We start from the raw sequence: 26,715 nt of genomic DNA, 5'->3' as shown, positions 1-26,715 counted from the left end.
AATAGTGTAAAGGAAATGACCCGAGGTCCGAAGAGTGCCGCCTTCTCTCCAACCGAAAGAAAAAAAATAATAAAAAAAATGTAAAAACCAGAAACAATAAGACCACCTTAATTGTGACATTACAAGCAGCGGCACAGAGAGGAACAGAGGGGGACTGATTAAAAGGAAGAGAGGTGGGTGACTTTGTGAAAAGGTCAGTGCACACTTACCTGGACTTTTCACTCTCCACCTCTCTACCTTTCTGGAGAAGAAAAAAAAAGAACAAAAAAGAAAGAATAGAGGGAAAATTCTCCTGATTAGAGACTGTCAATATTTTCACAGATGCCATTAGTGAAATAAGATGGTAATCTCCTGGCCGGATGTGTCAGAGCAGAAAATGATAACAGAAGAGAAGATGAGTGCCAGCTGTTGGCAAAAGGTAGCGTAAGTGGGGCAGTGTTGGGGTTAATTGAGAGGTTACAAGGGGGAAATGTCTGGCAAAGGTCAAAAACGGCTACCATCCAGCATGGAGAATGTGGACTCACTGCCACAGCAGAGTTGGTGGTCATGTTGCAGGGCTCATTTTAATGCAGACCTGAAAAGAAAGAAGAGTGTGTCCCACTTTATATTAAGTGTCTCTAATAACTGTGTAGTTACACATGAATAACAAGTAACACTAAAGTAAGTGGACAGCTTCTGTGTAGTTACTGTGTAATAATAGAGTGGTAATAGAGACGTTGCTTATGTCATAAAAGTTATATTTTAACATAAGGGGACGTCTGCTGGACGGTTACAGCTGAAACTTGTTACAGTATCACAGCACAAGTAATATAAATGCTAGTTGAATGTTAGGGAATGGACTGGCGACCTGTCCAGGGTATATCCTGCCTTCCGCCCGATGACCGCTGGGATGGGCTCCAGCATTCCCAGCGACCCTGAGGGAGAAGCGGCTTAGAAAATGGATGGATGTTAGGGAAGCTGGCAGATACAGTGTTCGTAATGTCTTAATGAAAGTTGTTACAACTATTAAGATACACTTGTGTAATTACAGGAGGCAAAACTGAAGTTAATACACGTTTAATTACATAATGTGTACTTGTGTATTCTATCTGTAACAGTGACTAAATCATTAGTAGTTACATTGCTGTTGCACATGTTGTTCACATGTAACTACAGTTATTTGAGACAATATAAAGTGGGCCCAAAGAGTGTCCTCACTGTTGTGTGATAAGCTCAAGTCTCCCACTCTTTAGTGGAAACTGATAAAGACAGCCAAAGAGATCTAATCTGTGGCACAACTTCTGTTTCAAATAAAGGTGAAATCCTAGCAAACCATCGATCGCCTAGTCCACTGCATCTGTGTCATGTTGACGAGGCAGTGGAATGGCTAGTCTTTTGAGGTTAGCCTTAGCATTAAACAGCCACCAAAGAAATTGCTACACTTCTGTTTCCTCTCGTACAGCATGAGGAGCTGCCTAACTCGATCAGCTGCATCAGACGACACCACGGTCGGGTCTTGTGTGCAAAACAAGCCATGGACCAGCTGGTAACTGAAACGTGTCTGATGGTCATAGGCACAAGTGTATGGGATGCACGTGGTGCAAGATTTACATTTTTCGACAAAGCTGAAGTCGGCTCCTTATTCAAATGACCTGTTCCACCTTAGATGGAGCAGCAGTTACATTCAGGGGGCCTGTACAGGCGCCATATTCAAAAACATGCCCAGGAAGGATCCAATTCAACTGTAGCCTTGTATAAATTAAGGCTTGCAACAATTTTTGGCATAAAAAATACTGACAGATTTATATTTTTTATATAAGGAAAATAATAAGCCAATGTTAAGTCTACGAAAAAAGGTTTACTTTAGCATCTAAAATTGTTTTATTTGAAAACACATCATATAACCCATGATAGTGAAACCATCAGAATTTTTTTTGTGTGATTCAAATAGTTTGTTATAATTCTGCCCGCTACTACTTGCAGTCATCACCGAATTGCTTCTATTACAGGAAGGAAGGCAGGTGAGTTACTAAAACAGCATCATGATTAAAATAACAAAATGTGTAATGTTATTTCTACTTTTTTGAATTTCTGCGGTTTATTTGAGGTAAAGAAAGCTAACAACTGAGAACTGAGTCATTTGTTACTTGACAATAAGACAAATATTCTGTAAAGCACTGTTTACCTGCGAGTACATGAGGATGCTTCATTTTTCAGCATATCAATTCTTCCAGCTAATAATGTCAGAATGTTTAGCTCTGTAAAATCAAATATCAGTCACAATATTTTCATATTGGCAAACATATTACAGCCATGTATTATACCTGAATCTTATACCGTATACCCATCTATACCAATCTCAAATGCCAATTCCACACTTTAGGCTTTCATAAGTAAAGAACTGGCATCCCTCCAAGATACCCAATTCACAGCTTCATACATTTCAATCATATGTACTTTCTTGAAATAAAATACTTCCATAATGTTTCCATAACCAGCAAGTACAAAGGGTTTGGTTTCACATATATTGGTTTATTCTGGGGAAAAAAAATCATAGTGTTGCTGGACAAACAGAAAGCAAAGCCTCATATATTCCAAAAAGTTACACAAGTCTTTGTAAGGATGAACAAAAAGAGGACAGGGGGTTTCTGAATGTGTTAATGTAAATTACTGTGAAATACTGCCAAATATCACTTCAATACACTTTAATAACATTATGACACATCAGAAAACTGAGCCCAGTTTGTGCAAAGAGTACAAAAGGCCAAAAGGATAAATATGCAAAAGCTAAGAAAAGTATTATTTCACATTTCTTGCAAATTTTCATGTTTATGGCACTTGCATCCAGTTTGAGTGACATTTTTCATTCGTCAGATTTGCTATACTCGTCTTGTTTTAAAAAGGTGCATCTTTTCAAGTGCATAATAAACTGGGAACCATTAGGGTTACTAATGATACAGTAAACTGAAAGGACTACACAATAAGCACCAGATGATGATACAATGAGTATCTAGAGAATACAAAATGGTTATGAAATCAGCATCTGGTCCAAACAACCACTGAGTTTTACCCTGCATTGGCTCAGAGCTGAAACAGGACAGTTTAGTTGAGTTGTAATTGTGCTCTGAAAAGCTTGAGGTCAAATAAAGTTGTCATGTTCTGATTCCAATCTTATCCCTCTGTGAGGAGTGCAGTTTAGCAAGTATTCATATAAACACGATGGCAGAGATGAGTCAGAAAATTTCACAAACACAAATGCAGTACCAAAAGTATCTATATAAAAAGCATAATGTTTATCAGCATCACAACGTATTTATATTATTTAATCTAGACTAGTAAAACCTCAAATGCTTGTTCAAGGCTTTTTTTTGGAATAATAAATCCAGTATATGCACTTTAGGGAAGACAAGAAGGTGCTTTGGTGTTGCATCAACAGAAGTTAAACAGGCAAGCTTATATAGTAATTAAAATACAGACAGTGTGTAAGAAAATTCAAGGGTCTGTCTAACGAAGATGAAGAAAATACAGTAATAAATGTAATGTTTCAGAGAGATGAATGGAATGTTAATGGGAGTAGGTCTTGTTAAACTTGAACAAAAGAACTGCACCAAAGTACAACATTCTGTAGCACAGGGGAATTCAGCGCCGGTCCTGGAAGGCTGGCGTCCAGCACAGTTTTGTGATTTTCCAGACTACAGTGTTTGAGTAGGAAAATCATTAAACGACAATGGACCCCAGACCTGCAGGACCAGAGCTGAATGACCTTGCTGAAGGACCTGGATGATCTTTTGGTTGTCATAACTTCAATTTTCCAACTTCAATTTTATGGAGAGGTTACTTTATGGCTTTATGGACCTGTAATAAAGCAAGCTACAGTAGACAATGCTTAAAAAAAGCCTTAAAGAGGCCGTCAGTTTTCAAAAAAAAAAAAAAAAGGAAAAAAAAAAAAGTCCAAAATAAGACTCCCATATAACACCCACAAAGCCTTAATGTGTGACAGTGTGAAAGAGCCATGTCTCTGTGGAAATTACAGTGTTGTTCAGAGCAGGCCAAAGTCATTTGAAGCCTGCTCTCGTATTCCTTAAACATCTGCATTCCGCAAATCACTTTTAAAACCTAGATCGAGTAAGACATAAAGACCTCTGCAAAAAAGGCTGAAATTATGGAAATAATATCTATAAAATGATAGTTAAAGGACAGACTCCAATAATACTATTCAAAGTAAAAGAGTTAATAGCATATTTGACAGTCATGACAACACAGAACAATAAATGTCTTTTACATTTCCCTCTACATGAATATGTAATGTATTTTGTCCTTTTTAGTTTGGAAAGCATCTGCTTGACCAGCACATTGAGGCCAGAGACTCGTTTTTCATTGGAGAGAGTGGATTAACACACACGCGCTCACACACACGCACACACACACGCACAGGTATGCATAATTTCACATCCAGACACTTTCTCTCTCTCCCTTTCTCTCCCTGCCTGCTCTGGCAAAAGATGATTGGGGCCTTATGTAGGGAAGCAGATACCGCAGCACTCCATACAGATCTCCAGGCAGTCAGATGACTCGCAGCAAGCATCCATGATGCCACAGTCCATGTCACAGGGGCAGTTGCAGTCATCTCCTAGGTCGTCTGCGCAGCAGCAGCAGCAGCAGACCTCAGAGGTGCAGGTGCCGCAGGATGCCTGAGCCACCACCATGTTGCACAAAGTGAGGAACTCGCAGAACAGGCAGGCCAGGATGCAGTGAACACAGCAGTCTGCTCCAGCAGGAACATACAAAACATTCAACATCTAAACAAAAAAGCTCCATTCATACAAAAAGAGACTAAGAAGTCTTAGAAATCTACATTTGTTACTGTCGATTTGTTATACTTTTTAAATTACATTGCATAATACTTATATTTATATATTGTTTATTAAATATTACCTTTGATTTATATTCTGTAATTCCACTCAAGTCTGTCCTTTCTACTTTTTTCCAGTTGTCTCAATGTCAAAAGTTAATATCAAAATCAATACTGATTTATTAATGCATAATGTTGTCAAGTATCTACTGGACATTTAAAATCTAAAAAGAATTTCGCTGTTTGTTTCAATGAGTTCTGTTTGAGAAATCGTTGACACAAAATTACAAATGCATTTTTATCACTGGAACCATAAATTCTAAGGTTTAAAACCCATCAGCAATCAAGAGCTTTACGCAAGACTCAGCCAGAAAGGAACAGACCTGAAGGTCGTCAGAGAAATTTCATCCACATTCCCAAATAATCCAGTTAAGAAAAATGTAGATTTCCTTAGCATTACTGGCCATATTAGATCACTTAACAATCACAACATAACTGTATGGGCGGGTGGGCATGTGTGAGAGCAGGGAGGGGAGCAGCTAAGCAGGGAGAATAGATGGGAGGAATCTGAGAAATTCAAAAGAATGAATTCCACTTTTGGGTTGATTAGCAGCTTTGTGAATAATGGGGTCATCATCATGCAAAAGCACAGGCTTGATCACACAAAGCTGATTAACAGTGTCCAAGATTTTCACTGGCAAATTGCTGCACTAATGCTGCTATTTCTCTCAATCCTGATTAACATTTAACCTTTTTCACAACCTCTTATAGGGTTGTTGCACATGACTATAAATTACTGTTGTACTCAGCTTTTCTGCAAAATTTACTCGTACCTGGCTTTTATTCTGTTTCCAGTTTGAAGAAGGCATTAAACACATGATCGGCAAAAAGTACTCCAATTAGACACGTTGCTTTCTAATGCATGTTAAAATCAGCACTGTGTTCTTAACATTATGTGCAGCAGACTTAAGCGTGAAAATGTATAGTTAAATGAGATTTGATGAAAGGTCCCCACAGCAGACATCAAAGTAGTATCAGTAGTTGCCGTATATGCTTTTTTTTGTTGGATGCACAAAAAATTAGTAGCTTATTAAAAATAATATACTGGAGTTGTAAAGGAAGAGTATGCCAGCTATGCAGTTAAAAAAAGTGCAGGTTTGTTTTTCCTGAACAGAGATTAAAAAAAGATGATGACTCCTAAACCATTTCATCAGAGGCACATCTCACAGCGTGCTAAAACTAGTATCTAAGAGACTAGCAGAACACCCTGCCAGCCTGGACACAGCCTACACTTTACAACTGCAATTAACTGTGAGCCAAATGAATGGATTTTTGGGGGGAATGGGCTTGATATGCATTACTATCATTCCAAACAGTAAATTTGCATGGCTTTCATCAGTTCACGGTGAGCTGTCAGGGAGAGTCCTCAGTCTGACTGGAGCTGCTTAGAGAGGAAAGCTCAGCCTGAAGACTGCTGAATGCTCATGTTTGTTTAATCAAAGTGGGTCTTTGTAGGCGGCAGAGCTGACCAGCAGTGCAGCGATCCGGCCTGGACACTGTTTGAACTTTAAAACGTGTTGGCATGCAGATCTACTGTAGGCTAAAATGCAGCATCAGTTTGAAGATTCAAACTCGGACTGAAATGTGAAATCTAGCATTACGTTTTGACAGCATAGCAGGCATGGAGCTTTGCCCTTAACCATGTCTTAACTACTGAAACAATTAGCACATTCTTGCTATGCACAAGCGAATCACATGTGCTCATTGTTTACAGATTACTAAATGTTTCCTTTAACCAAATCCAAGCAGTTACATTTGTCCAGAAGAACCTTTTTACTGACAGCTTTTTTCTTACAAATAATTTCTAGATACAGATTTATAGAGTGTTTTATGCATTCCCTTAGATGTATAATTTATCAGCAGCGATTACTAAGAATCTTAAAAAATGTGCGGCTGGGTAATGTACACAGGAGACAGGCAGACTCGTCTCCACCGCAAAACTGACATCACCTCTAGGAGAGTGTCCATGCTTAATGTCAGCCATCGTAGAGGATGCCCAGAATCTGAGAGGGCCAAAAAACTCAGAGGAAATAGTTTAAGACATCTGGAAAAGCCCAAAGGCCAACATCAAAAAGAGGAGCAGCATGACATAAAACAAGCTGGAATAGGCACAGACCAGTGAGCTGTGCAAAAACATTCAAATGAAGAAAGACTGACTGCTGCCTCAGAGACCAAATGAGACAGACAGCGAGAGGGAAGGAGAGTGAGGGATGGAGAGCGAGAGGGGGGATGCATTAGGGTGGTGCTTAATGTGTAGTCAATAAGTAGGTAAAAGCTAGAGCTGTACAATATGCATAAAGTATTATGCTTGAATAGGACTAAACATTGACAGACGCTCAATAACTGCATGTAACATAGACAGAGATGCATAATCACTACAAATGATAGGCCACACTATGCATGTGATTCATAGACGTGGACTGTATATCAAAAATATGGATCAATACAAGACATTTTCTTGCTACACAACATGCATTGCAATATTTACTTTTTCTGAGATTTGATAATTGGGACAGACAAAAAGAGCCAGCTGTGCCACATAAAAAAAACAACTATCAAAAATTTGGTGAAACAAACAGTTGATTAGTGTTCAAGTATCAACGATATTGACAGATAGCTTTATACTGCCCACCCCTACACAGAAGACTGATTCTAAACATCTAATATTACTCAGCATGCTCATTAAGCACACAAGGCAATTTTTGAGATTCAACTGTATTTCCATTTTCAGCCTTTGTGGTATCATTGCATAAAGCCCAAAACAGTTCTAACAATTCAGAAGTGAGATGCTGTGCAGCCCTAGTTAAAGCTGCAAGAGACGTTTGGTTGGATTTGGGGGGGATACACTAACGCAAAATACTGACTAATAACCACAGAAGCTTTTCAGTGGATTTTGTTGCCTTCATTAAATTTGTCAGAGTACAGAAATAAGCACATGTTTACATCACAAACACACTCAAGGTCCTAACCTACCCACAGAACAAAAGATCTCTCAATTAGATGACTTTCCAGCAGCGCTGCTGTTATCACAGTCGAGTATTAGTGCCAGAGACGTGAGCCAAGAACACAAAAAGCAGAAAACCCCAAGCGGAGTTCTTGTAATGCTTTATTCTTCTACTTTGCAGGCTGTTTAGAAGCTAATTTCACAGGCAAACAGATTATGGTAATCCATGTAAACATTAAAACACAACAGCTTGCTGTTTTCCAGGGGGAAATAAATGCTTGAGAGAGAACATATTGATTTAGAATACTATTCAACAAATAACAGAAACAAAAGCAGTAATGAGGCAGATTTATTGAACTGTTTTTTTTTTCAACCTTCCACACCAATTAAGAAGTTAAAAGTATGATTCTATTGAAAGAGGCACACTTCTGTCAAATCAGTGGGGACATGATATGCATACAACATTCTTTTTTTAGCATCATCTAACTGTTATAGTAAAAGCCTGCAGCAACCTGCAGTGATTAAATCTCATTTCTCAATTTAAACATGTGACGCACAATATGAAATTCACAATAGTGGACAAAACTGGACAAATGCTCTTTTAGTATAAGAGAGGTGAAATTAAAGGCTGACATATATAATTACAGCCTGGACACATGCTCTATGAGTATAAGAAGCATTAGTATAAAAGACAGTATTGAAGAAAGCTGAGCGAAAGGGAGTGCAGATAGACAGCGTGGTGTATGTGTGAACTGAGGAGGACAGGCTGGAATAGGCAGAGGTGTGGGCTGCAGAGCCACAGAGCAGCTCTTAATGAGGGGACACTTTCAGATAGGAAAGCGAGGGCCCATGCAGAGGTGGGGTTGACACATGGCAGGCCCCCCACTCTCCACAGCCTTGTTAAAAGGTCACACCTTGGTGACCATTACTAATGCACTTGTGAGCTCCTTCATTACAGCATTCACCTTATCATCATTTCTGACAATGTGCTAGCTACTTTTTGGATGATCTTATGCGGTTTTACCTTTTTCTTCGTGGGCAAAAAATGTGGCCATATAAATAACAATTTCCTATGATGGTGCTTGTGAAGTAAATTAAGAAATGTCACTGGTAAATGCATTAAATTGTTGATTAAGCTTGTTTTAGTCAGGCTTGGAGAGAAATACATGCAAGGAACGTGCAAGTACATATGTGTGTGTGGTATTATTTACCCTCTGGAGTGGATCCAGGTTTGTGTGAACCCGTGGAACTGCCTTTACTCCTTCTGCTGCTGTCGCTGTTGACGGACAGGCTGGAGCGGAGCTTGTTCTGCATGCGCTGAGAGACAGGAGACGGGTGTTTTCTGCACTCACATAGAGAAGCGGTGGCGGCGCCGCCAGCAGTTGCAGGCTGTGTGCCCCCACGGGGCATTCTGTGACCATTACTCAGCCCTGCATGAAGGCCATTGTGCAGCCTGGCAGCGTCTCCCTCAGTGGGCTGCTGTAGACATGCTGCTGGGTGAGGCAGCGGCTTAGGTTGGGCTGGACAGAGAGAGAGAGAGAGTGTGGGTGGGGTGAGATTGTTGTGACATCAGAGTCTCTTCTGAATCAAAGAACTATTTTTCTGATTGGGATCATGACATAACAGCTTTAAACTTTAACCTTTAAAAACTGCCTGATGACAGAGCTGATTCACCAACTACATATTTCATACAGCAATATGTTGTGGACAAACGTAGCAATGCATGCATCGGAACAGTGATGGCTGTATTGATATTTACGAATTTGGGATATTTTCACAGGATACTGTACTTGTGTGAGGGATCAGCATTTACAACTCATAATAAAATGTGTGATCTATTAGTAAGGACTTTGAATCTCCCGTTCATTCATTAATTCTCCTCAACAGTATTTATTTATGTAATGTATTTACCGATTTATTCATTATTACTGTCTCAAAACAGATTTTAAAGTAAACACTAACCAGCAATGTGTGTTGTATATCTGACGTGTTTTGTCATTGTATGACATCAGATTGTGATGCATGTATGGCGATGTGTAGCACATCATGAAGTTGCTTAAACTACCCAGCCTCAATCGCAATAAGTAGCAATACGGAAATCTGTCCATACGGCTCAGTTCTAGTGCCCAGGACTGGAGTTGAGAAACCAGGAGCTGAAAGAAAGGATATGTTGGCTATGATCCATTATCAGAGAGGTCAGCCCATTTTGGAGGTGTGACTCAGTCTTCCTCCCTGTCTTTCCTCATCATAAAGCCCATGCCGCCTTTCTGCTCTGGCTCTTGCAGTCTTCACACGTGTGACAGGCGTGAGGAGGTGCTGGAATGGGCCGCCCTATCTGATGAAACAGGAGCGGTGGCATTTTCAGCAGTGAGAGCTCCTGCGAATTCAGCTCTACTGGGAGCACTGTCTCCCTCTCCATCTGCATCAGAGAACGAGCCGCCCCACACTCACTTATTGAGCTCCTTTGAATTATTCATTTTTTTGCTTTTTTTCTGTACATTTCTAGGTTTCACTGTTTTTCTTTCCTCAAACTCTGCGATTTGCCTTGCGTACTTGTATAAGGTAGCAACCCACGCGAGAGTAATCACAGACCAACTTTTGTGACAGCTTGTAGCAAAGCGTTAATTTGCAAAACACCTGAACTTTTCAGAGGAGACATGAACAGTCAGTTCAGTTTTTTTTCCCCTTTTTTCTTGATTTTTTTTTTTTTTTTTTTTTTTTTTTTGTGAGAACACCAACAAGTGCAATTATTGTTAACAAGAGGGGAAAAATCCAGCCCACTGCTTTTTAACAACACATCACCGAGGGAGATCTCTGACAGGAATGTAAATGTAAAACAATGCAATTAAACACAGGCAGTGCCTGGCTCTTCATCCTGCGGCCAATCTACATGCGTGCTCTCCCAAACAAATATAGACGTTTGGGGCCAACCTTCTGTATCCATCTACAAGCTGGGAACATCCAACAGACAGCGTGTTCAATGAGCTCCTGTCTAATATTCTATGCAGTTCAGTTATTCGTGTTTTAAATTGACTTCAAACTCTTGACGAAGCTAGAAAAGAATCAGTTCTAACTTTGCTTGTGTATGTAATTTAGACAGATGGAGGACTTGACACAAATATTCAACACTGTTGTGTTTGGGTCACTGCCAATTCTTACCTACACTGATACTAACAAAGCACAATTAGGAATGGCTCAAATAGCACCAAGAGAGCATGGCAAACATGTTGCATCGAACACCCATTAGCTGTGGCATCACAACTAAAACTAACTAGCAGTCTGCTACACTAAGTTTAGCTATCAAGCCTCAACCCTGAAAAAGTGGATTTTATGATCTTCTTGGCCAAAAAAAAAAAAAAAAAACAGGCCTGGGCCTTTAATTAATAGAAAATAATTGCAATTTAAATTGTTGTCACAATGATAATGAAATATTTCCCCAAATCATTCTGCCTTAGTGCCATGATTTAGCAGTTGTGCCAGCTCCAGCAATTTATGAAAAGGGCTTTATGGACAGACGTACACCACACGCATATTTAACACACTAGCCCCTCTGATCTGTCCACGTAATCCACAACCAGGCCACACACCAATCCAAATATGATCAGTCTAACAGCATCCAACAGAGAATTTCCTCCTGCTTTTAAAAAAGTCAAGCTTTCAATTTACAAGACATAAATAGTTATTAGGAAACCACCACATAAAAAAACCCAGAGCGTAAGTGGCAGTTCAAGTTTCCAATTCCCTGGATGACCTAAAAAGTACAAGTCTGTGAACTGTCTCAGCCAAAGAACAGGTTACATACATGCACATGTGCACAGAGACACAGCCTGCGAACAAATAACTAGCCGGAGTAAGTATAACAAAACTACACAGTACAAGAACAGGAACAGTGTCTAGTGCATATCAATATAACCCTGTGTATGTGACACCCAGAAGCAATATAAGAAGGGCAAGGCATGAAACAAGCTTCACCTAGATAAAACATGAATAATGCCTTAGGTTTTAAAGTATAATAGGTGATTAAAATTGAAGAGATGCAGCTAACCAGAAAAACATGTAGCATCCTCAAAACTGTGATTGTATACAAGTTGACAGGTTGCATTAAAACACCATGTTATGGTGGAGGAAGTAGAAGGACAGGGAAAAACAGCTCAAATTGGACTTCTAACCGCTCTGTTTCCAACACATCAACAACTGTTGAGAGTGTACATTTGTAGTTGAATAATACATGGTATTCCTCTACACACTCTGTCAAACACATCACAGGCAAACTGGGGGTGAGTGCTTCTTGACTGTCTAAGCAGCATCCCAATTTGGTCCCCTGTATCTGACAGGCTGAAATATCCTGGGAGCATTTTTAAAAGGCCAGTGTTTGATGGATTCATGAAGAACACACAAATATAATTGCCATTTGTCACCGTGTGTTCGGCGGATACCCCACACAGGGACCGTGCAGCGAGGCGCCTGGAGAGAGCCGCCAGTGCGGCTGCACCGCTCTCTATGTAAAACTGTGGATAAACACCCCTCGCTTTTGTGTCACAGAAAATAGCTCCGCTGGAAGAATTCAAAATTGTACCCCAAAGACACAGAGGGAGAGCGTCGCAGACCTCCCAAGAACGAATATGTATGAACATCAACGGCCAGGAGCAGCATAAACAAGGCTGTGTTAAAAAAAAAAAAAAAAAAAAAAAAACGGTCAGGTGGGAGGATGTAGGAGGTGAGACAAGGCAGGTACACACATTCATTTGCACTAGTCTTAGTGGCAAGTCTAGAGTAAAAAGAGAGTCGCACTAGGGGGATGGTCCCTGTATTTTGGCATCTACATGATATTATATTGTGTTCATGGATTTGTTTGCTGAAGGAATCAGACTGCTCATTAAGGTGGACCATCCAGTAATTTGCTTGTGACCTCTTCATATCATCATAGCTTAATAGTTCAAAACCTTAACTAGGAACAAAGAAACACCATGTATGACAGTACACAACTAAAATAACAGACCAAAGCAGACTATTTGAAAAGTGTAGTCAAATCCAGAGTAGCTGGGGGTGTTTCAGTCCCAAAGTCTGTAAATAAAACCTTGTATTAACTTAAGTCAAGAGATATACTGTCCAAATTACATAATTACATACAGTGGGTGTGTTGTGTCTGGTGTAATGTAATTTTTTTTAATTACAAATGAAAGATTCTACTATTATAGTAACATATACTATATGTTATATAAAGTGCTTACATGACTTTCAGAATTTATTGGCAGTGTGCACTCGAGCTGGCATGGATTCCACAAGTTCCTGCAAAAGCCTTTGATAAGCACACTGAATTTGTGCAGCAGGAGCTTTAATGGAAGATGAGACTAAAAATATGACCTTTTTGGATAAAAATGGCAAAAATCCGTTTAAATTTGAATAATGACTTTGTGCAGAATCTTGGAAATTTATACTTCATTGTACTTGTCATAACTTTTGTTTGTCAGAATTTTTAAAAATCTAAAACTTTATGTGCAGGTTTCAATGAAAACAAATTTCAGATTTTCATTTCATCACTTACATGCAAGGGTGTACAACTGAACTTTTTCTCCTTGTTTAGATGTCAAGAATTGACACAAAAGTGGCAAAAATACTGTTTTTATATAGAAATCGCAATTTTGATATAAAATATATATATAACATACAAGGTTCAGATATTACCATTATTATCAATAACATTGTCACAATGACATAAGCGGTAAAATTTAACATGAAGCTTGTGAAATGCCTGTAGATGAGTCAGGCCAAAAGCAGCCAATTTTCCAAGACAAGCATGATTAACTGGTACCTGGTAATGGTAACTAGCAGCATATGCTGGACATGCTGACCTTCTCTACCAAAATAACAGGCCTGGAGCTTATCTCATAGAATATAGTGACAAAATTCACTATACATACTGTATACAATCATTTTTCCTCAAATGCATTCTTTCTTCAAAGTTGTTAAACATCATAGCAAATGAAATGCAGAATTCACATTTGTTTGAATGAGCTACAAGATGGAAATAATTACTACTGAATCACACCATGCTTTTGTATTTATTGGAGGTTATTGCAACATCCATCACAAAAAATAAGACAAAAAGGTCTTACTTGTGTGACTATTTCTACTGTTGCGTGGTGCCACAGCAATCTTCAAAGAAGTGACCTTCAAATTGATGCATTAACGTGCAAATACATACTCTTAATTTAGCTTTACTATACAGGCACTTCAAAACAATTTATTTCTTTGCCTGAAAAGTCTGAGGGAAGTTCTAGATTGAAGAATGGGATTTCAATGTCCTCCTTTGGTGACGTGTTTCATAATATTGCCATAATATAAATACTTCATTAATGCTCCTGTGGGCCTGGCTCCCTGATTGAAATGCTAATTTGTAAATGTGCAGTGACCTACCAGCAGAGCTTTCCGTCTTCTACAAAAACAGCCTGGGGTGGCATTTCTCCTCCAAATAAACAACTATGGCATGCTCACACCTTTCAATCCAAAGGGATATGCATTTTCATTAGAAACTATATATCTCCTCTTATATTTATAGTAACAAAACTAGGGGGAATTATGGTGCAGAAAATGTAGAATGAATATTATTACATGCGAGTCTGATTGAAAATTTCCTTCGGCACATCAAAGCTCATTTATGGGTCGACCTTCCAACTCTGTGGCAAGGACTTCCTTTATTGAGCAGTGGGTTTAGAGGAGAAAGAAAGCTATCTATTTCTGCCATGACACACTGACATTCTCAAAAACACACAATAAAATGGTCACATATCCTCACTGTCATGTGAAGACCTCCTAAGCCTATTTTTAGTTAGTTTACACCGATGTCAGATGCCCCTTTGTCCTACATTTGTGAACTTTATAATAGGTGAACACATTTACAATTAAACTTAAAAGCTACACTATGTAAGTTTTGGTGATTTGGCGACCTCTCTGGTGGGTATGTGTAGCGTGGAAATGTGCACGCGACATGCGGAAGAACATTTTGTAACGTGGGCTCCCCACCCCGAGGAGATGAATTCAATGAAAGTGTATTCAAAGAGAACTCGGTCAAACCTTGGCAAAGATCATGACATGAGTGAATTATCTACTATTGTCATCATTTCTTCATCAGTGTAATCTTGCATATGAGACCTAAATATCAAACCAGACTTTCTTTCTGATCCTGTGTATGTGACATTGACACATAAAGCCATATGGCGTGGTCCAAAAACTCAAATAATCTGACCAACACCTCTATTTTTCAGTTAATTACTCCAAGCTTTACAGGGTGACTCGCAGCAGCACAGACACCATATTTTAGCATGATTTTTTTTGTTGTTGTCCTGAGTAACGCTACATCTTCCAATTAAAAAAACCTTACACAGTTACCATCTGAGAGATGCAAGGTTTGCTATGACAGCAATGACATAAAAGGATTGTACACATTGCTTACTGTTCCAAGCAGCTATGAGAACTAAGAATTTACTCCTTAAGCTGTACGTATATCACATCGTTTAATATCTTCCTGTGTTTCTTTGATTCAAGTGCATTTCCTTCACTGTCACTGAAGTCAGATGAATGGACATATCATACAACAAAGTTGTGATGAGTCCAATACAGCACCTCTTTTCAGCACCACACACAATATCTCATTTCTGAGAAACACTCCTTCACATCTTATTCCACTCCCACTTCTACCAGATGAGGCTGTCAGTATTACTCAGCTGTTTTGTGCCACATAATACTTTTAATTTTCTGTGAAAATCATTTAAATGTGGTCCTCCAAATGAAACCTGCTGTAGAGGCCTGACACTTTAGAAAATGTTTGATATTCCAAGTCAGCCTCATTCACACTCATTCAGCGCTTGTCTGCCTCTCTCTCCTCCTTTAACAATGACAAGGAGAGCCAGGCGCCTGGGATTTACTAATTTCAAATTTGGTAATTTGGCTGCTGATTGAGTGGAAAAAAATAACCCCTTCGGACCTTGTTCTGCTTAATTACATTTTACAGTGGAGAAAGCAACTTGAAAGACAAGAGCAAAGATTCTTGCGGAAGAAATCTTTTGCCGCTTCAGGGGAAGTGGAGGCAATCATCAATCATTCTTTGATTTCCAAACTGTATTTACTGTGATTAACATGTCTAACTGCTATAGAAATCATTACCTCATTCAATGAGAGAGAATTTGCAGCAAATGACATTCGTATGAGAGAAATCACTTTCGGTTTTCAAGAGCCAGAATCCAGGCTCTGAAGTCTCTTTTTTGTTGTGCCATCATCATCACAATGCTAATTGAAGAGGCCCCAAGAACACACCGGGAGAAAAAGTTGAGATTATCAGCTTGGTACTTAGGGTTTTTCCTTCACCTTAATTCTTCACAAGTCCAATTTCAGTCCCCTTTCTTCCAATGCATTTCTATGCCTGGGGGAACAGAGGAATGCAGTAAATGCAAAACTTCTTCATGATTGCAGTTATAAAATGCACATCTTGTACAGATTTAGACTTTTTACACAGCTACCACATTTTCTCAAAAGATCAATTATGACGTGACTCAGACCAGGCCTGGGGCAGCTGCCAGGCTGCATGCGCCGAGTGTGCTCCACCCTGCCTCCTGAACGACTCAAAACAAAACCCAGCAACACAGACGTGAGGCAGGGAGGAGCGGGAGGAGGGATGTATTTTCAGTTTCAGTTACACAGATGACTCACAGATTCCGCCAAAAATTTCATACAGAATTGAGATCTCGCAAAAAAACAAACTGGGCTGAAAAATCCAACTGTGCCATGCATCTCCTGCAGGCCTCACAATCAAAACCGAGCATAATGTGTCTTGTGTCAGAAGCAAAAAAAAAAAAAAAAAAAAAAAAAAAAAGCAGGAGAACTGTGGAAGAAGTACTGCTCTCCAATCCACTAGGGCCTGAAGAGTTCATAAAAAATATCTATAGACATGGTTCCTTTATTTGCTCAGTATCAATCTCTAACATTAACAGCACTAATGTGACAGCTGTGGGTCAGTGAGCTCTGGCTTTGGTGTGCCAATCAAGACCTTAAGCCTGAAAATCAGGCTAAAGGACAGAGGTGCTCGTCTGCCTCTGAGTGGCTTTTTAACGGGAGACGGCCGTATCGATTTTTAGCCATGGCGGGGAGCGCCGTCTGCGCTGGAGCTGAATGGAGTCAGTCTTCGGCTCCCTGGTCACCCCCCAGTGATCAGAGGGCTGACTGAATGACCTAGCGGAGAGGCAGTGAACCTGCAAACACACAGGGCCAGAGGGGGCCACATCACCAGAGATCCTGGTAATAGAAAAGGGGTTTAACCTTAATGTTGAAGCCAAAACCCTGTTAGAAGGCCAGTAATCCCCCCTGCTCTACTCTCATTTGAAGTGTTTTTTCTTTTTTTCCCCTCAGTGAAAGGCACCATCCCACTATGTTGTGTGGAGAGGATTTGGGATGCTAGTAAAGCTGGGCTAGGTCTGATGCTGTAAAGCTAAAGAGTGGCATTAAGATTGCCAGAGTACTGGCTCTCCATAGACTCCAATGTACATGTTTCTTTACAATGTGCTTGACTTGATTAAAAGGAATAAAATCAAATTCAGTCTGATCACCACAGGCAATGGGGTTACATATTATTGGGCAATTTTTGAGAAAAGCCCAATGTTCCAAAATGTTCATGGACACAGGTGTGAGATAACTGAACAATACGGAAATTCCTTGAAAAGGCCCTAGCGCTAGTAAAAAAGCTAATTAAAATGCTTGAAAATTTTCCATATGAATCCAAGACAATGAGAAAATAATTACCACAGAGGTAGAACCACAATGGCCATTTTAATCAACCCCTGAGCTAGCATTTCACCCTATTTATACCGTTTCTGATTCCATGACCCACTGAGAAGTAATCACTTGAAAATTAGCCCTCTGTTCTAATGGGCTCTTGCTTTGGAGACACATGATCAGACATAAAATTAGAATCTTGTGTAACAAGAATGAAGCCATTCTTTAAGATTAAAGTGATCAAAATACACAGGAAAAACTGCTTCCCTCTTACTTTGCTTTTATAGTCTTTCTGTATTTTAATAAATTTTTTCCACAATAAATTTGCTCAGTTTTGATTACATGTTTGGACATTAAAAGGGCTACAATTACAAAATCCTTTGCTTGCTGTAATAAAGAAATCAAAAATGCAAAAAAAAAAAAAAATCCTGAAATTAATAAGGAAAATGTGGGTCAGCTTTCGGAACAATTTTGTAAATAACAGGGTCTGATCTGCATTAGACCTGTCCACTCTAACTTACCATGAAAAGTTTAATAGATTCTATTCCTACCTTAAAATTTTTCCAAACGAAACTGGCCAAGAAAAACATCACTGTGCCCTTACCAAAAAATCCAGAATGACTATGTCTAAACTACCATTGAACACACTCCCCTAAATGGTCATAGAAACTAGAGATATCAAACAAAAACATAGCCATTTCAGAATTGCTTGGGACACATCATATGCAACCTGCTGCAGTTCACCTGCTAGGCTAACAGCTCAACAAATTATGACATCTCGCTGGGATTCCACCCAACACAAACACCTGGACAGTAAAAATACCTTTCAGAAGACTATGTCTCTTTAACTGACCCTAGGACTTTCTTACTGAGCGACCACAGGTCTCAAAAAGTAAAAGTCACAATCGTATCCCTGATGCCTTACAAGGCTGCTAACCTTTTTCAGACATGGCTGCATTAACAATCACTAATTATCACATACAAAATTCATGGAAACACAATCACAGGACAGACAATACAACACAAAACACCACTGCTGACAGAGAAAGGTGAGAAATGAATGTGGTCTCAAGAAAATGTATTTAAAATAATTGTTAAAAATTATGAACCAGGTTTGTAGGGAGAATATGATCCATTAAAAAGCACAGTACTTTATTTTCTGACATGTAGTAAGCATTGTATGATGCTGGAAGTGGATATTATCATACTTGACAGAATGCAAGAAGTAAGCATCTAGTACAGCAGTGAATTATCAGTGAAAAAACTGGTGATATTTCATGTATTAAATCACTGTTTTGCTAGTTTTCTGAAAGTGTTTGCATACTATTCAATAAGGAAACACTCTATAACTCAGAGTATTTAGAGAGTAGAGAAAAAGGTCTACCCACATTTATGAGCCATCAGTCTGAAACAAAAATCCAAAATGAGATAAATAAGGTGTGGTGATCTCCATCACCCAAAAGAAGACACATCCTGAACAAGTGAGTCATCCACCCCATGCAGAGAATGGGAGAGAATCCCATCCAGTAGGAAATTAAAATGGAAATAAGATAAACTACTATAAAGTGGTCAGTCAAGTGATTTCCTATTGATTTCCTGTTCTACTGCGAGACATGAGAATTCTAATTATCACATCGTACAGTCTGATTGGTGAACTTCCCACACCAATCACTGCAGTGCCTGCCATTCCAGCTCTCTCACTCTCCATACCTCAGGCACGCTGTCAGACAAAGCTAAAGCCCTTTCCATCATCATCAATTTGCTGACAGCCCCTTTTACGTTTTACAACCTGACACATATGCTGGAGCACATCTTCAATGCAGACATTTGGCTGCTATCATCATTATATGAAGAGTCTCAAAAGTAGTCCAGTGACATTCCCAAAGGACTACCACCTTTCCCAGTCTTATGCACTGGCAGTGCAATCTGCAATGGAATGTGATCAATCACAGCACAGATTAAAGCAGAAACCCAGAAACCCATCTTGACATGCAAGACAAATCCAGCGGCAGGTCACTGCAGTAAAGCACCTGCTGTTGATATAAAAAAGGAATTTGTTTAAGAGAACGTCTCTAAAATGTGTTATTCTCTACAGGAATCACTCTGTTTTGGTTCCACGAATAAACAACCAACCATGTGAACGTAATAAGAAGACAGATATGAGAAAACGAGCAAAAGGAGTGGAGTAAGCTGGAAAGTTTAACAACTTAGAAACAAAGAGCTGTTGTGTCAGATGCAAGCAATCCAGCAACATCGACATGGATGGAAGCAATCAGTTGCTATTAGCGGTACTAGACAGCCCAAATGCCTCTGAGAAAACAGAGGAATTATATAAAGGAAAACTCTTCTCAAGTTTCACTTAGAAGGAGGTCAGGGGATTTTCTCTGTACAAAAGTGAAGACCGTATATAGCAAGATCTATCAGTAGTGCTACAGGGATTTAGCAGTGGCCTGTGGACAGCTATGTTTTTTTATCAGTGAAATACATAGCACATCTGTGTATAAGGGTGATGTCAGATTTTGTCAGTGCCGAGTCTGTGTGTGAGAGACAAACAAGAGAGACGGACGGAGAGAGATAATGTCTGGCAATGCATCCTGCATGGAATGGGCGTCTTGCACTAAGCTGCACTCCACACAAAGGAACTGTGGGAAGAGGGTGTGTCAATAATTTTCCCCTCCAAAAACAAGTGGTGAGAAATTTCCAATCTCAACTTTTCTCTCAAATCTTTGTTTTCCTAATTATTTCCTACTACAACTTAAGAATGAGAAATCTTTTCCATCTGTGCTTACTGACTTGCATGAAACATGAGCAAAAAACATTGCAAATCTGTAAAACACCACAACCAGCCTAACATGAACTTAACACGGCTCGGCTACAACCACAAAAACTTTGGTGACCCACTGCAATCTGTCATTCAGTTTACACTCTGTTCAAGCCCCCAAAGCAGGCAGCGTTTTACCAGGTAAGAGGCTTTCCAATTCGGCAGGTTTTCAACTGTGATTCGCATATACAGGCCAGCTGAGGCCAAACCACAATGGGATATCCTTACTCACACAGCTCTCTGAACTGAGGCTTTGGCAGGGTAACCATGTGGAGAAATGTCAACTATTATCCAACTTAACAGGAGAATGAAGAGACAGGTTAAAGTCAAGTTCGGTTCCTTAAGGCCTTCATCAAAGAAAACAGACAACACTATTTGTAGCCTTTAAAATTATCTCGCAAAAGAAGAATACAGAGTGCAGAGCTTATATCCACAATTTGCATAATCAAACTCTGCGCTTGAGAGAGATATACCCTGAGGGAAAGAATATCAGTAAATAGATGTTTAAAAAGTTTGAAAATCAATTACCAGCAAACAGTGTAAAGATTAAAACTAATTCAATATGTTTTCCTGACCAAAAAAAAACGTTAGTGCCAGTTCCCAGAAGCATAAGCATCGTCAAAGATGCTGACAAACTTGCATATCCATGCTGATAAACCCCTGCAAGATCTGATCAAGAAAATTTGCATGCTTTGTAGTTTATGGGCACAGTATCTCTAACAACGGACAGAATCATACAGAATCTGCTTCTTATATGCAATGTATTTGACTGATAAAATCTTTATCTCTCCACACATTTTGACAGCCTGGATCTTCAACCACAGTTTACCACAACTATAAATTTGCTAACGGCTGCAACTTTCCATCAAAGTAGTTCAAGGCATGAATGCATTATAAGGTTGTGTCCTTGTGTGTGTTAAGTGAGTAGAAGCAAAACTCACAACACAGTCTCAACAACTACAAGGTCTTGAAATGATGAAGAGTGAAACACGGGGAAGTTTGCACAAGAAGGACATATGAGGGAAAGTAGGTAGTTACTCATTTCAAGATTTTAGGTTTGTCACTTCAATTTTTAATCATGTTATGAGCAACACAGTGTGATGTCAGTGGAAACTTTCACAACTGATGATTTCCATAGATTTCCAAAGATTTCCACTTGGAAGAGGCAAAAAAAAGCACATTTTATTTGCAAAACAACACTAACTTTTTACAAGGTCGCCATCAGTGTGGTTTTCCCTCAAAATGTCCTCCTGTTCATCAGTGGAGGGTTCTCTGGAAGATGGAGGTCTGTTCGTCTCTGTGGTGTCGGGCGGTTCATCGGCATCATTCTGACACGGGCCTGTGAAAAAATTTTTTAAAATGGATCAAATTCAACTAAACCACCAAATGCGTTTGCCAAACACAATCATTTAACCATACAGAATGTTCTCATTTACTTAAGGTAGCCAAGCAATCAAAAACAAAGAGGTCAGGTTAAAGACTGGCTTGCTTCAGCATTAAGAACAGAAAGAGCAACTTTAATTTGCCAGATAAAACAGATTCCTTTGGCGAGTTACTGCACAACAGCGTGGGCTGATCAGGTGAAGCTCAGGCCAAAATTCTGGATCTCATTTTCTCAAATCTCCTCCCGGCTGCGAAATACCTGCCAACATTTTTACAACCATAAGACAGCATTCATCTAAATTGGAAAAAGTATGTAGGCAAAACCTGCCTGAAAGCCATACAGAAGGACAACACAACTTTTAAACACCAAGTTTCAAGAGTGTTAGGACACAAAGTCAGCATTGAAACAATATACACTGTATACACATGTTAAACTTTGATAAACATCTGAAATTCCTACAATGATGACCCTGTTGTTTTAAAATCAGCCTATTGCTTTTAAAGCAGCCTATTGCTATTGTTTTAAAAGCAGCCTATTCAGCACAAACTGAATACATAAAGTTTATACATGCTTGGTTTATCATTAAAATCATAATAGGATGTTCATAAATCCGTTTCAAGCATTAATGAGCATTCAACCTGCACTTGTAGTTAACAGGTAATTAAGGACACCTCTTAGTCATTGATGTTGTAAGTCCTGTAAATTACACACTTGCACAGCATTCACCACATCATGGCAGAATTTGCTGTGTTTATGCTTCCTCATACTTAAATGCCATGATAGGCTTTCGATTGTACAATGTTGTGAATACAGTCTTGTTTCTCCTCATGCCATGTTTTTGGGTCAGCTGCGTACATCCACAGTGAGGCGAATGAAGTATCTATGAGTCAGCACCAGCACATGTCTTCTTTCCTGGCAGCATTTGTTTTAGTTTTGTGTTTCCCAGAGCATTGCTCATTACACAAGACAAAGTGAAAAGACTGACATGCTACAGTTGCTTTAGCTTCCGAGATGGATATGGCTTTATAAGAGCCCAGAGCTGATTTATGGAAAGCCTTTATTCAGACTGTGACTCCCTGAATCGATGCACACTTACAGTACAGGCGGCTTGTGATGCATCACAGTATTTAGTGATTACAGTTTGAAATAAATTGGTCTATTCTCTGCACATACAGTCCCCAGAGAGGGAAATCCAGTCTTAACTGCAGGGCTTTGAAGGTCCTGCGAAAATCCATTTGCCAGCCATGCCTGTGATTGCTTACTTTGTCCTACTTTGCTATTTTTTGACAGTACTGTAATGATGCTTGGTATAAATAGGATGGTTAACGGTTCAGCGCTTTAAAAAAAAGGCCAAGCTTATTTTATATATGATAATCTCACAAGCAACTAGAAACTTAATTAAAAACTATAATTGGCAGTGGTTCCTGCTAATAGTCACCAAAGCCTCCCTCAATCCTTACTGGGAAATAATGAAAACGTCATCACCCCTAATGGCAACCACCCAAACATGCTTTGATGAAATCAGTTTGCAGGCTGATATTCAGTTGGTTACTGACAATTTCCAGAGATGTCTCTCTCTAATTTACATACATGCTTTAAAAGCAAATTATATACCATGAATGGAGCTATAATCAATCAGAGGTGGGTTGTGTTGCCTAAACCTATAATCAGGTGATGGTTTTTTACTTCTGTGCAACAATGACTCAAGTGAAAGCTTCTTTCCAAAAAAAAACAAAGTTTAAGAGTAGCAAGGCAAACAATATTCAAAAGTACAGTTTAACTTACAGAACTGCAGAGAAACTCTAGTACATCCAACATTCATCAGCGTGGAAACTGAAGTTTGTTAGGCCAAAACCAAGATAATTATTTCTTTTAAAAACTATTAAGCCTTAAAATGAACTATTTTAATGGACGCACTTCACTTCAGATGAGTATCTAAAAGTAGCCTATCGTGCTCAGACTGCTCAAATGCTCTACCCTACCCCACCAGACAAAATGCACAGCTACCTGCTAACTTGTGGCAGGTTTGGATTGGATTTATTCCTTACTTCCCTTTCTGCTAATACTGGCTCAGTACCTATACCCAATGATATTGATATGCTCTCCGTAGCGATATTTTTCTATTTCTATGCTCTTTTACTCTAAAACACACTGATTACACCAATTGCAAAGCAGTACAGATGCGATCTCAGGCGTTTACACATGCTGTCACATACTTTTAAAATAAAAAAACATGATCAGCTTTTTGTCTGTTTAAGTAGATCTCATACAGGTGATAGTGTCTTTACTGCTTTGCTTCTGGTCTAAAACTAATGACACCAGTTGCAAAGCAGTACAGATGCTGTCACCAGTACAACACAGACATAGGCAGGAAAAAAGCATGATCAACTCAATGTTAGTTACTAAGATGTAACTGAGCAAAAGGTAGGGCACTTATCCTAGACGTCACACTCCCAAAATACTCAGGAAAGTACATATTCATCAAAACTGTATTAATATGTAATATAAGATACTAATAAGCTTACACCATAACCTACATGCAAAGCAGGCCTGCTTATACGGTTTGCAGTTAATGTGCAGTGAAATGAAGCATGACATCTCAGGCCTGATGTAAACTTCGTCAAAGTGTAAACTAAAGCTTTTGGAAAGCCAATAAACCTCTCTCACCTTGGGAGTTAGCCAGAAGCAGACTCGTCTCCTGCTGCAGCTCCTTCTCCGGCCCTACAGGCCCCTCCGGAGGCAAGTCTGTCTCCGCGGACATGAGCCAGCCTTCTTGTCGAGATACTGTACACACCCGAGAAGAGGGGAAAACACAGCCTCCCCCCCTTTTCACTCAGCCGTCGACCCTGTCAGAAAAGCGCAAACTGTGAAGGGTCTGCGGATCCAGCATTGCACCGAGAGCACGGAGCAGTTTCAGTGCGCTAACTTTACTACTTCTCCTCTGAGGAGAAAAGTGACGTCAGCCTACAAAATGTCGTTAAAACTTAGTGGAAAGTTTTCTTCTCCCCTCCTCCCTAAAATGCAACCAACTCACTCACAAAGACCTACTTCTAACTCAGTGACATGGTGACAAGTCACGTTTGCGTCTTTCGGCTAAAACGCCACAGACAGCATTGAAAAGTAGCCCGCAGACGGACGGACAGAGTCGTTACCTATCAAACATGTCAGCTTCTCCAGAAGACTTCAAGTGTGATTTCCCTCCATCCTTCCTCCCCAACACAACCGCGTCCTGTTACGAGTTTCACACACAGCGCCAAACAACAGATACACAAAGTTTCACACAGCTTTCCTGGAAAATGTCGGGGGGAGAACTGGTTTAAAAAGAAAAGTAAGTCCAGTCAGTGTTGCTGTGTCACAGCACCGTCCGCTGCAGCTGCGCGAGAGAAAGTTGAACTGAAACATTTTTCATCACATCCGGATTCCTGTAGCACCCTCGCACACGTGCAGGACGGGCCAGCTCGCCTTTTCATCATTTTTGGGTCGAAATTTATGCGCTTTTGTTTAAAATGTTTATGTTTATGTGTGTTAAAGAACTGTCTAGTGTGGAATTATGACAGAAGCCCATTCCCACCATAGAGAGCCAGAGGAGACCAGAGGAGAAAAACTACTGACTCGTGTTCTTACTGCTTTTCTGTGTCTGTCAGCAGTAGGGCAAAATTATGACTTAGTATCTTAAAATGATGACTTATTTTGTCAAAAATGTTGAGTTACTGTGTCGGAATAGTGACAACATCCGTCCATTTTCTAAGCCTCTTCTCCCTCAGTGTGTCCCAGCACAGGTCATCGGGTGGAAGGCAGGATACACCCCGGACAGGTCGCCAGTCCATCGCAGGGCAGACAGACAGACAGACAGACATATCGCACTAGGGGCAATGTAGCAAGCCCTACTGACCTGACTGCATGTCTTTGGACTGTGGGAGGAAACCAGAGAACCCTGAGGAAACCCACACAAACTCCACACAGAGAGGACCCCAGTCACCTGGCCGGGGACTCGAACCCAGGCCGCTGTGAGGCCACTGTGAGGCGACAGCGCTACCACCACGCCACCGTGCCACCCAGTGTAAAAAGAATTATTTTTGATATGTAAAAGTGAATGAGAAAAAACTATATGTGATTTATCTACCTGGTGGGTGAGTTCAACCTTTACATTCAGTGTTCAGGACTGTTACAGTTTGTCAGCTAAATGCTGTGAATTCAGGTAAAAGGTCACTCAATCAAACCAAAGCCACCCACTTTCAGTGACATCCTGTTTATATTTAGTCTGAAACATGCTGGTATTTTTCCCATCCACTGCTGCATCCTCTTAAAGGGGAATTCCACAAACATTTCTGCATAATTAAGCAGTTAAAGAGAACCCAAATCTGTGTCTTTTTTTTTTGTTTTTTTTTCTAATTAGGTTAATCTTGTTCTTGCAGGCAAACAGTAAACATGTACTCAGTATGCCCTCTGAATAATGTTCCAGTGACCAATAACTGACCGGTATAATTCACCATATTTATCACCACTTGATGTAAACTGGGCAGTCCTAATCTTGGATGAGGCATCTGTAAGCATTCCCCTGACCAATCACAAGGCTGACATCTTTTGCTCCGCCCACACAAAACAATTTCAGAGTTAGAGAAAGTTAGCAAACTAACGCTAATCCAGCAAAACGCTAGCAAGCTGGACCACCTCTGTAGCTGCCTGTCACTCCTTCATTTGTTTATTTAAACGTGAACATCATTCATCCGTTCCTTCATTTGCACGTTGTTTTATCCATCCGTTTGTTCATCCACATGTCTGTTTGTCTGTTCCTTTGCACTTTGCTTCTTTGCACATTGTCATCCAAGTGCTTGCTCCATTTGTTTGCTTATATTTCCTTCTGCACATATTTTGGTCTGTAACATTTTTCATCCACTTACTGTAGCATG

General features: G+C 39.8%; 1 protein-coding gene across 1 annotated transcript; it reads right to left on the bottom strand.

Moving 5' to 3' along the window:
• Positions 1-2,490: 2,490 nt before the first annotated feature.
• Positions 2,491-25,187, bottom strand: mdfic (MyoD family inhibitor domain containing). Its single transcript, XM_017694023.1, has 5 exons — positions 24,958-25,187; positions 24,473-24,651; positions 21,626-21,760; positions 9,047-9,355; positions 2,491-4,744 (listed from the first exon to the last, which is right to left on the bottom strand). The coding sequence occupies exons 2-5, from the start codon at positions 24,564-24,566 to the stop codon at positions 4,494-4,496; spliced, it is 789 nt and encodes a 262-aa protein (XP_017549512.1). The 5' UTR covers positions 24,567-24,651; positions 24,958-25,187; the 3' UTR covers positions 2,491-4,493.
• Between the last annotated feature and the right edge of the window lie 1,528 nt (positions 25,188-26,715).

Source organism: Pygocentrus nattereri, chromosome 1 (genome assembly GCF_015220715.1).
Source record: "Pygocentrus nattereri isolate fPygNat1 chromosome 1, fPygNat1.pri, whole genome shotgun sequence".
Lineage (NCBI taxonomy): Eukaryota > Metazoa > Chordata > Actinopteri > Characiformes > Serrasalmidae > Pygocentrus > Pygocentrus nattereri.
This window is presented reverse-complemented; position numbering and strand designations above follow the sequence as displayed.